General features: G+C 40.1%; 1 protein-coding gene across 2 annotated transcripts; it reads right to left on the bottom strand.

The window, feature by feature from the left end:
- Window positions 1-669: 669 nt before the first annotated feature.
- On the bottom strand, window positions 670-11,968 carry LOC112687324. 2 transcript variants are annotated; one of them, XM_025559964.1, is made up of 9 exons: window positions 11,839-11,968; window positions 8,536-8,674; window positions 7,441-7,571; window positions 4,754-4,903; window positions 4,530-4,645; window positions 3,803-4,104; window positions 2,807-3,096; window positions 1,999-2,222; window positions 670-1,113 (listed from the first exon to the last, which is right to left on the bottom strand). In XM_025559964.1, the coding sequence occupies exons 1-9, from the start codon at window positions 11,897-11,899 to the stop codon at window positions 826-828; spliced, it is 1,701 nt and encodes a 566-aa protein (XP_025415749.1). In that variant the 5' UTR covers window positions 11,900-11,968; the 3' UTR covers window positions 670-825. The 2 variants fall into 2 exon arrangements, with proteins under 2 accessions (XP_025415749.1, XP_025415750.1); XM_025559965.1 differs by lacking the exon at window positions 7,441-7,571 and adding an exon at window positions 6,725-6,837.
- Window positions 11,969-13,468: the final 1,500 nt, after the last annotated feature.

Below are 13,468 nucleotides of genomic sequence, written 5' to 3'. Positions count from 1 at the left end.
TACTTGTTTCTATTGATTAATAATAATGCCAAGAGAAATATCTAATTTCAGCATCGTTGGCTGGATAAATTTAATTGGTTATTTTATTCCGAAAAACTGAAAGGAGTTTTTTGTAAATATTGTGTAGTCTTTGTTAAATTAGCTTTAGAAAGTCTTGTGACACTTGCTTTTTAAAATTGGAAAAAAGCTTTAGAAGTAAATATACTTATTAATAAAAATGATGGTTTTTTATTAGGAAACAGATATTTCTCTGTTAACATGTATAGACGTATGTTAGATTTGATTGGTTTGGTTGTTAGTTGCGCGCGATTCAAACAATAAAATTAAAAACAAAAATGATAGTTTATTGACACTTATAAAATTAATTATATAAAATATAAAATGTGCAATGAGTTTTAAAAATTTGCCTGGATATCATTTTGCATTTCTATAAATACGATAAGTATTTATATCTAATACATTTTTTTTAAGACTTAAAATCTATAGTTGTATTGTATTAATTTTTATAAAATCAAATAAAATAATATTATTTCAAACACAAACAAACATATTTTGTTCCAAAGAGCAAAATTATAAATGTAAAAATACAAAATAAGAATAAAAAAAAAATGAAATAATTTAAGTAAACTTATAATAATATTGTACTCATAATAATTATTAGTGTTTAATTTTTACATCCAAATTTCCTTTCAACCAGATGTATAAGAAAAAAAAAACAACGAAACGTAAAGCATGAAACAGTTTAAAAAAAAAAAATCACAATAAACGCGTCGTCTTGTCAGGTTTTCCTTTTAAACTTGAACCGACATTGTATTTGAATTGCGACTAGATCCGTGCGTATTTATTTTTAAAATTTAAGTGGACATTACGTTTTCTCCTCGTGGAAAATCCGTCACCGGTTGGATCTAATATCCACGGGTAGTAATTGGGACATTCCATGCAGGTGAACAGTCTGATTGTCTCTCCTGGAAGTTCTCTGGTAGTCAACGGGCACGGGTTTGACAACGAGCAGAACGGTTGTCCTTTAACGTCGCACTTACTGTTTTCGTCCTTCCACTCTGGGAAGTCTTTCATATTATCCAAATCAGTCGGTGCTTGTATCCATTGGATGACCTTAAATTGAAACGTCGTGTCATTATACTATACCGTATTACCATAGGTGGGCACTCCCAAAATTTTGTAAATACAATTCAAGTCCAACAGTAAGGCACCCGTATTTCAATTGATTTTGCTCGAATTGAATGCAATTTATTCAAAAAACATTTGGCAAGAAATACCTAAACGAAGTTCCGTAATAGAAAAAATAAAAACAAAATGTTCTTAATGTTCGTGCAAAAACTTGTCATGGTAATAAAACAGACACAATTGACTAAAGAATTATAAATCATAAATACTCGTAATTGAAGCTATCGGAGAAAAATACATGAGCCTCAAAGAAAACATATTCATTGGGAATAATGTACCAAGATATTAAATTAAAAAATTAAAGTTATATTTATTCGATTGTTTGCACATTATAATGTATTAAATATACACCTGCAAGTTTCGTTAAGATAGGGTCCAAAAGTATTATGGGTATGCACTGAAATACAGATCTGCGCAAGCCTATGCGCGTCGTACGATTAAGCGCTGCGGCACCCAAATCGGATCCAAAGCCTATGTGCAGATTTCGAAGTGAGACTTCCGAAACATAAGTAAGTACAATGAACTGTTTATCATTTTGCACTTGTCTCTCCCGCGTTGGACTCTCACTCCGTTCCTATAGCAATACATCGTACAGCAATCGTACAGCAGTGCCAACCAGTTTTATAAGATTCTAAGGCGTTCAAACCGTTCAGCGGCAAACGTTCGGCATACGGTACGGTTTTCCTAATCCCTCGATTTCGGGATTGATACGGACCAATCGAGCGCGTTTACGAACGGGAAAAACAGACCAATGACGACGGCTAAACGTAATGCATAAGCTAATGTCGAACGTCTGCGTCCCGCGACACTTACTTGCAACATGTTGACGAAGTATACGTCGTTCCTCTTCAACATCTCCTCGATGAACTTGATCAGCTCGTCTTTGAACTCTCGTTTGCTCTTCAACCACGAGGCATGGAAGTGCAGACCCAACGGGGCGCGGTTGGTGCTGAAGTGACGGTTGAAATTGTGCCTGAGCAGACGGCCGAATTGCTCGCCGGTCTGTATGTTCGAGCACGAGTCGACCATGTGACAACCTGTAAATGTACCGCACGTATTAATACAAATTTTTCAAGCGTTCCCGAATCATAACCTATCAAGTTGTTCCACCCGTTTCACACGAATGCTGTACGTTAATGTTGCAAACGAAACGATCGACGCAACGTCTTATTTTCCATCGAATTGTTGCGCGCGAAGTTCCATTGTTTGAATTTACGAGAAAAACGCTTTCGTAATCGCTTCGATAACGGTGCGATGCCGAAGTGAATGAACGTTGAGTCGGGGGAGATTTACGCAGACGATTATCAGATCATGATGGGTAAGCCTAGAAGCATTAGAACAACAATATGGACCATATTATATTACCCGAGTGTATAAATGTCTAACTGTTAGGCATACTTTAGCATTACGCTAAAAGTACGTACTGACAAACCCGGTTGGGTTTGTTTTCTCTGTAATAATGCGATAGTTTAAGACACGAGCGGGGTACTGTATAATTTTGTTTAACCGCGGTCGGATTGGACCTACCAGAAGTTAATACGCGGATATAGGTGAAAACTGTTGATTCGGGTTTCGAAAACTGTATAGACCCAAGGTTGCTAAATAAACAATTTGTCGTTACCTGGTAGAGACTCGTCGAAAGTGGGATCGTCACGTCTGTCCAATTCGTTCATGACCATCTCCCACACTGGGTGGCTTCGGCTAGGACAGTTCTGCGCGTTACCGTTGCACTTGTGTGGCATTCTGAAGAACAGTGTGTAGGGCCAGATGGGTACGCGGCCCAACGATGCAGTGATGGAAGCGTCATACAAGAAGAACTGGTGCTCCATCATCTGAAACTGCTTGTTGCCGCCCACTCGCAGGTATGGGGCGCGGATGCCGACGATCGAGGCGTCGGAAATGTTGGCGAATCTGTTGACGACCAAAATGAACTTTTAGCGTCTCCGTAACACGCAATGCACAATATTTATAGCCCACGAAGGCATTACGCGGCTCAAGCTTTTGTATGTCGGTTACAAATTCGGTTGGAATTCGAATATTATAATTTCTCTCTCTTAAATTGTCTACAATAACTTATTTGTTATTTGTATATATTTGTTCGTTGTTAGAGTATCTGTTGCGCCGACAAGACAGCGTCGACGCATATTACGTTCTATACGGAAATATACATCATCTATCGGTAATAAGGAACGTTTAGAAAAGTCTACTCCAGCGAAATATTTCTTTTTCAATATTCAATAATCAAATTTAAAATACACAATCGTTGTAATACGTACTAGTACATTTTTTAACTAGTTAACTAGGCGACACAAATGTCGCCCAGTGATTATACTCTGTCGACAGTATTTTAAAAGATTGGGCGAAGTAATGTGAAACAAACGTGTGATACTATAATCATACTATGGTATTATTATATATTGACTATTTTGAGAAAAAAATTTTTGTCGCCCAGTGAAAATTCCTTATAAAATGCATTGATACGTACACTGGTATACTTCGCCGGAACGATTGTAACACAAATAGTTCATTGTTTAACAATAAGTGCTACGACGGAATCGTGTTTTGCAATACGTTTTATTATATATTTATAAATGTTAATTGACAGCCGATCAATTACCTTTCTGTAATCAGCCTAGCTCCGGCCATCTCGGCCAGCCAATCGTCGTAGGAGCCGCCGGTCCAGTATTTTGGGTCGTCCTTGTGGGTCAACGAGAACACGGCGATTTCGTGACCTTTGCGGTGCAATTCTTGCACAAAAGCGTAGTTGGTGTACTTGTGTGAGACGAAGAACGTTCCCTTGATGGAACATCCGTTGGGATTCAATCGGCCGGACGCAGAGTTGTTGAAAATCTCCTCGTACAGATCCATGTTATCCACGTTTACGGCGCCGTTGAACGTAATCGTGATCAGTTGAGGTACCTAAACAATAACCGTACAAACGGTTAGTAAACCTGTTGGTTACAACATGGACGGGAACACGCGGGAAGTGCTGCGATACGCGTCGGAGTTAGAATGTTACGCAGTGTTGTAATTTATCCGAACCTTTCGGTTGACGGAAAAGTAAAAAAAAAGTCTCGTCCAAAGCGAACAGTCGCAGTCAATCATTGCCGGGTCGGCGCATCGGCGGCATTGTACAACGCATGAAGGATTTTGCGACGAAAACGTACGTCGTAGGAAAACGTGTGAACTATGAAGTCACAAGAGCACTGAATCCAGTAATGTGCCGTCTAAAACCCGCAGGATTTTCCGCGAGTTTCAACAAGGAATAAATCGTCGACGGCGATCAACAATTGACCTATTTACGACCTATTTACCTATTTTGATTTATGAACAATAATATTTACTTGACTGGGTTCCAATCCTCCGGGTATTCTGGTTCCGTCGGCCGAGCAGAAGCAATCGGGCAACACGCACTGGTTGGGATCGCAGTCCGGGGCACGGTTCGGGTCGGTTTCCACGCCTAAAGTTACGAATCGGTGATTAACAACAATCGTGCCAATCAGTCGCGGTTGCGCAACGCAACATCATTATAATATAGGTATTATCGACGACGTGCGTAATTACTTACTGCATGCGTTTTCGTCAGACTCGTCCTTGCAATCTGCCCTGTCGTTACAGAACAGATCTCTGTTCATACATTCACCGTTTCCACATTGTAGTTGGTCCTTTGGGCACACGGGCTCATCGGTTTTCAAATTCGGCAGAGCTTTTCTGGGTTCTGAAAACGGTTTTGATGTTACGGACAATTGCACGATTCGAACATCGTTCACGCAATGGTATTCAACGCCGACGAATATTATTTGTTTGATTACGGTATTGAAATGTTCGATATACCGGTTCACGCAGTTATGCGACTTGATTTCGCTTGTGTAAAAACGTTTAATATATTTGATGACGTTGAATACCATTTTGGTCGTTTTACAAGTGTTTTTATGTGTTAACAACTATACAGGTAGCTTTTTGTTAGCCCGGTATGAGTAATTGAAATTAATTGTGTTAAATAAAAGCGTTCGATTTTGTACGTAAGAAGAGAGAAGTAATACGAGCGGTAATAATATGCAACACCTATAAATAATCATCTGTAAGTTATATTTTTTGATTCGTGAAAGAAAAATTATTTTTCAGTTTTCCATTTAATAAAATATTCGTCTTGCACCTAATTGCATTGTATACACAGTGTGTGTATAACTTTACACAACACCGGTCAAAGAAGCGCTACGGATTCGACTTTACAACATATTGTTATAATGAAGTTAAAGCAATAACGATCTCATTCCATTAATTGTACTATAGTGAGTGGACATTATACACAAATATTGAAATATTATTTTCATTGCAGACCGTCGAGAAATTGGCTTTACGCATTCTTAAAGTTAAGTGGAATTTATGGCTAATATATTCACGGCTAATGTGTTTTTTTTTCAAATAAGAATAATACAGAAAGTGATTGCGTGTGTAATACTCGTACATTTTAAAACCGATCGAAGAATAGTGTGCTTTTGAAATGTATAGACCGGTTGTTCCATTGCTCCGCGAAAACTCGCGTGCTGTTAATTAATCCTATAGTCTCGAAGAATATATTATACATACATTCTAGTGACTTCAAACATTTATGTCTAACCGAAACAAGATATCGATGTAGGTAACTACATAACTACTCTTTACATCATTCAATGAACTCGAATCGGATTCAAGTTTTGTTTCATTTTAAACTCGTTTTCATTATAACTAAATTTGTCTACCGGTACTAAATGGAACTGGATTTACGTGATTATGCACGTGTATTACACAAAATCATAAAAGTTACGTCCGATCTCGAGAAATTTAAACAGCGTGACCCATATGAAAATAATAATAAACGTTTTTAATTTTGTAAGCGAATAATCAAAACTCGAATGTCGGTGAACATTTTCAAGATGACAGATTAATGAAGTATGAGAAATTCGTTTCGAAAAGTAAATGCAGAACCATTCGATATTGGACTGTGTGGTGGTTTTTTTAGTCACTATATCATCGGTCGAATAACTTATTTGGAATCATCGAACACCGGAATATACATTTATCATTTTATATCGTAACAACTCAGACACGCATTGCTTCATTAATAATGTCAAACCCAATAACATTTTGACTGTATACATTTTTGTATGGAACCTGTAATAAGCGTTTTTGGTGTTAGTTGAAATAAATCGTTTGGATTAATAATAATTATTGTGCGCATGCAAAGCGATGGTGATGCTGTGAGCGATTTACAATTAGGTTTCAAAGCCAAACTTAAACGTATACATAAAGCCACGCATGCATCTTCTAAGAGGAAAACACACGGTTCCGGGATTAATTCTAAATAAAAGCCTACCTGTGTTTGGCGCACAGGTCTTTCAAACTACTCAACTTGATTTTCTTTGATATAACATCATCCCACATTGTATATAATATAGACATAACAATATACGTTAATTTCTTTTTTTTTCTTTTTTTTTATAAAATGTACAATTCACACTCTCATCCTTCACCTCTAATCAGTGATGTCGCCACTTACTGTCCAAACGGTTACAGTTGGTGACTTTACCCTTCCAATCACACGTCTGCTTATCTATGTCGAACGCCAAACCAGACGGACAAGTGATTTGTTTTATACCGGCTTTAGTGCACCTGAAGGACAAAATGCGTTCATGCAATTTTTATGTTAAATTAAAAAAAAAAGACAATGTCAAAACTTCATTTCACTTTTTTTTATGACGTTTTCAATCGGTGGTACGCTGAAAATTAATTTATTTTAGCCACAACAAACAGATGCAATGCATGTAAGGTTCATGTAAATAAAACACCATACATAAATATAGTATAAATATGTGTGTATAAAAACTTAGAGTAAAAAAAAAAAAATCTTTTTATATTATATATATATATATATATATATATATATATATATAACGGTTATGTTAGGCATTGTTAGTAAAAACAACGAACACAAGGGCAAAGGCAAATTTATGGTTTTCGAGGCGATTAAATAATGTAGTAGAAGTAGTAATAGTAGTAGTAGTAGTAGTGTGATAACTTAGTGTGTGTGAAAATATGGGCTTTTGTGCATTCCGAGTCGCACAGGATTAAGAACATGAAACCCGGTCCGGTCAAATGTCTTTGGTATTTATTTATTTTTTGTCCAAACAACAACAGAACACAATGTGTAGGTAATGATGCGCATGTCGCTTAAAAGCCCACAGACCACCTTCTCCGGCCGTTCGTCGTACTTACTATCCACTTTGTCACAATTTTTCACACGGGTTTTCCAATCGCATGTCTGACGATCAATGTCAAAAGCTAATCCTTGCGGGCATCGGACGCCCGCGAGACGGGTAATGCCGTTCTCGCCTGCTTGGTCACACCTATTGTGGGCATCAATCATAAACCAATAAAAAACAAAAATACAAACATTTCGGTTCACGCACCCGTGGTTGCGGCGAGAGGATATTTAATTATTATCTTAACAGTGTCGAAACGTCACGTGATGGTATCATCGACCTATGTCGTGCGTGCCGTGTAAGACTTGTGAGTGGTACACCACATCGGATTTACAGAAAAAAAGAAACACCTCCCACCAAAAGTCATGTGATGCAATAGTATAACAAACGCATGTTTATTCGATCGTTGTGATATGCACATAGGTTGGACACACGGTTTGCCGCTTGTACACCCGACATTATAATATAATCGTCGATGTGTAACGATGTTTTGGTTTCGTGTTAAACGCAACGCAGTAATTCCAATAACGAAATTCGATTTTACATGCGTCTGATGACAATCGCGAACATTTGTCCGGAACACACGTTCGCAATCGTGCACCGCGTTTAGTTTTTCCGAATGTCTGAAAATATTATCGTAATCGGGAACCGTCGATCGGAACGAGTACTGATGAAAGAGCGGGAAAATGATTCCGGAAAATCGGTGACCATCGTACATAACAGGTAATGAAGGTGGAAAAAATTTAATTAAAAACAAAAAAAAAAAAAAACGAAGTCGTGGTAGGGCTTATACGTTCACTACGGTCGCGTATTATCATTATACACGACGCGATGATGTAACGATTGTTATAACGTAATGTGATAACGGTGTGTTCGAAGTGTTATATTTCTAACACCTAAACGGGTCTGAGAACCACTAGATTAGGCACTGCCCTGAGAACGTTTCACGGTTGAAACGACTTACAGTTTACTACGTCAAATCGATTGACACGTATAACACCTATAGTACACAATATTTATGCATTACGTTGTTACGCGTTTGTTCGTTGGACACGAAGTGCGTTGCGTACGCATCGTGTTCACACGGTCGGTGAGCTCGAATATTTACCTCACGACGTCTCTGCAGTCGCCTTCAGTGGTCAAACGGAAGTATTCGTCCGGTGGTCGGTTCTTGCACAGTTCGTCTACCGACTGTTCGTCACCTTCTTCCGCCTGACGTTTCTCTCTGAGATTCATAAATCCATCGCCTGCGCAAACGCATACACACAAAACGATTATTTCCAAACAAACTGTTATGTTTCACTATGTTCGTTCGATTGCGCGTGAATCGATGATGTGCACACGACGTGCAGGTACGGCCGCCATAATTATACAATACTCTACGACCGCGGTTTGGTAAAATAAAATAAAAATTATGAACTATTACAGTTAACGTTTGAACGCGATTCCTCGGCACTCGAATAAATAATGAGCGCACGCTACTGTTCGGGGGGGTTTTTTTTTCTATAATGTGAACCGAATATTTTAGCAATCGCCGTGGTATCATTACAAGTCGTTTCGTTACGATATCACTTGGACATGAGAATAAATGTGAAGAAAACCAAAGTACTGATGTGTGATAGAGATAATAGAACAAGATAAAAATACGAAATCAAACAGTAGAAAAATTTACATACCTTGGAATCAGCAATTATGGAAGAAATATAAGCGAAACAATAAAACGTATCCGTCAAGCCAAAATAGCTTTTAACAATAAGAAAACTATATTTACATCGAGAAACATTAGTCTAAAGACAAGAAAAAATCTACTGAAGACATATGTATGGACATGTGCATTGTTAAGAACGGAAGAACTAAGAAGACTCGAGGCGTTTGAAATGTGGTACTATAAAATAATGTTAAGGATAAGATAAGAATAATCAATGTATGGAAATGTATTGGAAAAACATAGTTAGAAGACGAAATGAACGGATAGACCATAACACGAGACACGAGAGATTGTTAAAATTAATTATACTCGTAGAAGAAAGAGTAGAAGGAAAGAGCTACAGGGAAAGCACAAGATTCGTTGTACAATAAAGGACCTAGGATGTAACTCATTCTACAGATTGAAACCGTAGAGAGAGAGAGAGAGAGACTTATTTTAGTCGGAACCCGCGGTTCATCGGGAACATTATTATAACAATGCGCTCCGGGGACACGGCGATTGATTCGTTTTTAACAACCTGTGACGCGTTTGCATCACAACCCGATAAAATAATGGGCCGATCGGACGGCAGTCGCTAGCGCGGCCTTGTGCCGCGGGGAAAAAAGCGCGTGAATAGAAAACGCACAACGGCGCACTGTAACAATAACAAAAACACAAATACTCGTGTACCATCCATCGTTCGCGGTACCAGGTTACGACGACAACAATAACGGTGCGATAACAGTAACAATGGTTAACAACAACGGTGACAATAAGGCAAATGGGACAATGTGCGCGCGCGGTCGTGTGGGCGCGAAGTGCTCGGTTTTCCGCGCGATCAACGTTGAACGGTATTTACAATATAAATATCAGTGCAATATTGTTTATATTTACTGTTGCACTGTTGACGAGACGATAATATTTCAAACGCGAATTGTTATCGCGCGCGCGCGCCTACTAGCGAAACCGTCGGGCAGGGTTTGGTCGCGAGCGTACGTACGTGCGGCGCGGCCGAGTCACGTAGCCGTGTGTACGCCCATTGTTCGGGCGAGACTCGGGTAAAAGGCGTTGGAAATCGGTAGACGATGCGGTAAACCGTAGCGACAGTGTCCGGCAGGACGCGCGCGCGCGGGCTTATTGTAACAATGCGAGTGGTCCGCGAAAAGAGAAAACCTTCGGCGCGAACCGAACATAATGTGCGAACGCGGTTACGGGCCCACTCGAATGGTTCACAAATACGCGCGCGCCAGCACGTATGGTGTTGCGTTCGCGCGTACCTGCCACACGTGTGCTGTACGGTCGGCGCACGAACGAAATTAGTATTCGACTTGGACCGCTTTCTCGAAACGGGTGAGGTGAACAAACCCGATCGGTTCGCCGGCCAGGTACCTTTACGGCGTGTACCGCGCGATCGCCTGCGCGCATGCCACGCGGTGCACAGCGATCAGTGCGGGGGCGGATTGTTATGAGACCAGCAGCCCGTTACTGGTCCGAAAATAAAAAGAAAAGGGTCGGTGTACCATGGACGGTTCACCGAGGAATAAATGTGCGACGCGCGTTTTACTATGCAATACTAATTGTTTACAGCGCAAGTCGGTGGTAGCGGACAACTACGTTTGAGTAGTGCCTGATAATAGCTTGGTAAAATTGATTCGGTTTTCTGAACCTCGGCGAATTATGTCGTGCCCGTTTCGAGTTGGAATTTTAGATCTTTCGTACAAAACGTAACGTTGCACGTAGGCAACAGCGCGAGCGAACAACATGTGCGGAGCACGCGGTATAGAAAGTGTGCGGAAAAGCGGAAAAACTATGCGTGATTTGCGTTCTGTGCTGTTCGAAAGGTTCCGTCGCCGCGTTCGACGGATAAAAAATATACTATTATCGTTTCGACATAATATCACGATTTCACGTCGAATGAAAAATGCGATTGCAAAAAATACCGTAATCCGAGCGAGATAGGATCGTATCTGGAATTCACCGTCGATCATATGTTAAATACAACTCGACCGTTCGTGAAAAATACAAACACGCCTGCACTGGTGTTGAGAATTATTTTTATGCAATCAATCGTAAATAATATGCACTGATGCAACGGTGTTGCTGCACGCGCGCGCGTCAGTATAGCGACAAGAGCAACGAACTCTTGCATATGTTTGCCGGTTTTTTTTCGTGGCGAGTTCCTTTCTATTCCTATTTTTATTTTGCGCGCCGCCGTCGTTTAATGCATGATCCATGGACGTAAAATCGGCCGAAGAAAACGGTGAAAAGGACAACGAAAAAATAATAAACAAATAAATTCATAAAAGTGACTTCGAAACGCTTTTCGTCGCCGAACGTTTCCACGCGGGTGCAGAAAAGAACGACGTTGTTGGATGTGAAAAATATTTTTTTCTTTCTCGTAATTGGACTCAATTGGACCAGTTTTACTTCGCGCGAGATATTTTCCAATTGAATATTTCCGTTCGTGGAGACAGATAGAGCGAGAGAGAGAGAGTAAGAGAGAGAGAGAGGTACGTAGAAAAGCTGGCGGACAACGAGAAGAGAATCGAAAATTACGGAAACCGAGCGGAGACAAAAAAATTAAAAAAATACAACGAAAAAAAATTGAAAACAATAGAAAAAAAAACGAAGCGGACAACACGTCATGCATGGTCTCGCAGTAACAGAACATCATCGCAGTCGCATTCGCGCGCGTTCGTTTACAAGTGCGTTAGGTATACTCACAGTTGTTGAGCGCCTGGAACAGGCACAAGAGCGCGACGGCCAAAGCAGCTTTTCCCGTCATCGCTACTGCGTGTGGGTTCGTGTAATGAGCTGCGCAGACCAGCACCGCCGGTGTATTAAACGGGCACGGTCGCGGCAACGTCCGCGGCAGCGCTAACCGTCCGATCGGGCGGCGCCCTGGCCACGGTTACGGCGGTGCGCGGTGGTCGGGGACGGCACAGGCTTTTTCGGGTGGTGGTCGTGGCCGATTGCGCGGCCGCACGTGGGTGGGGAGCGACAGCACTCAGGCCGCTGTTCCTGCCGGCGGGAGGTCCTTTTCGCGCCGCCACCGCCGCCTTCTCCTCCAACTTCTCCGGCGTCGTCGTTGTCGTCGTCCTTCTCGCGTCCTCCTGCCCGTCCTCCTACTCCGCCGGACGGTCTGTTCTCTTGCGCTCGTGGATTTTTTCGTGCCCGTCGTCCGCGCATGCGCCGCTTTCACCGCGGACGCCTTGACTACTGCACGGTCCCGGCGCCTGTTCGCCTGTCGTCCGCCGTCGTACGTACGAGCACGAGCATTGTCTTGACCGGACAAGCTAACCTAACCTGTGCACGAATCCAAATCTTGAGGTCCCGTTATACATTTTTCTATAGCGATTAAAAAAAAACCCCAAATTTTTTGAGAGGGAGAGATTTTTTAAATTTAAAAGTTTGCATAATATACGGGTCATAAACGCCTAACTGAACATGATATTTGATTATTTAAACGAATAATTTATACAAGACCATTATACCAAGGGTATATTAAAATATTTAACGTATAGTGGAACCTCGATAATAAATGCCGTTCCCTTTCGAACGCCTCGATTACCCGATAGAAAAACTGTAGATAACTCGAATGTTCTGTGTTCGAATTCTGCTTTCTAAGTCAAAGTAAGATAAAAAAAAGTATCAATTATTATATTGCAACACTATCTACACATTTCCTATTGCATTTTTTAGTAAGCATTTTAAAATAATAATTATAACATTACACACCGTATTTATATGTAGATATATAATAATTAAAAACTACAATACATTTTAAAAACTCTTTAAGTTTAATTTTTTCCCGAAAACCTTGATAACTCAAGAACTTAGCAAGTCGAAAAATTCGATAAGTCGAAAAGAAAAAATTGCATTTCCCTCGAAGTTCGACTTATAGAGGTTTCACTGTTGTTATACTCTACCTATAATATTATACATAATACTTAGGGTATGTTATTGGGCAAAAACTACTAGTTGACTAAAATCATTAAAAATCATTAAAAACATGTTACGCGAAAGAAAATAAATAAATATTATATTTTTTCCTAAGTAACTAGTACACAATATTTTCATATTGTTTTTTTTTTCATACTATTTATTATGTGATTTGAAACATTCGATAAATTATTGGTAATGTTAGTGAAAATAACGTTGATTTCGTTCGATTAAATGTATGTTAATATGTATGATTTTATTTATTGACATTTTCATGCCAGTTATTGGAAATTTTAACGCCCAACAATGTAGTATAAAGGTCACGGGACCCATGTGGAATGCACAAACTCTGCACACGAGGTTACGTAAACACATGCAGTTTGCCGCACCGTTTGCACGGATTTCACTGCCG

This window comes from Sipha flava, unplaced genomic scaffold, assembly GCF_003268045.1.
Source record: "Sipha flava isolate LNK unplaced genomic scaffold, YSA_version1 340_pilon_pilon, whole genome shotgun sequence".
NCBI classification, from domain to species: Eukaryota; Metazoa; Arthropoda; class Insecta; order Hemiptera; family Aphididae; genus Sipha; species Sipha flava.
The sequence above is the reverse complement of the archived record's forward strand: the minus strand, read 5'-3'. Positions and strand labels throughout refer to the sequence as shown.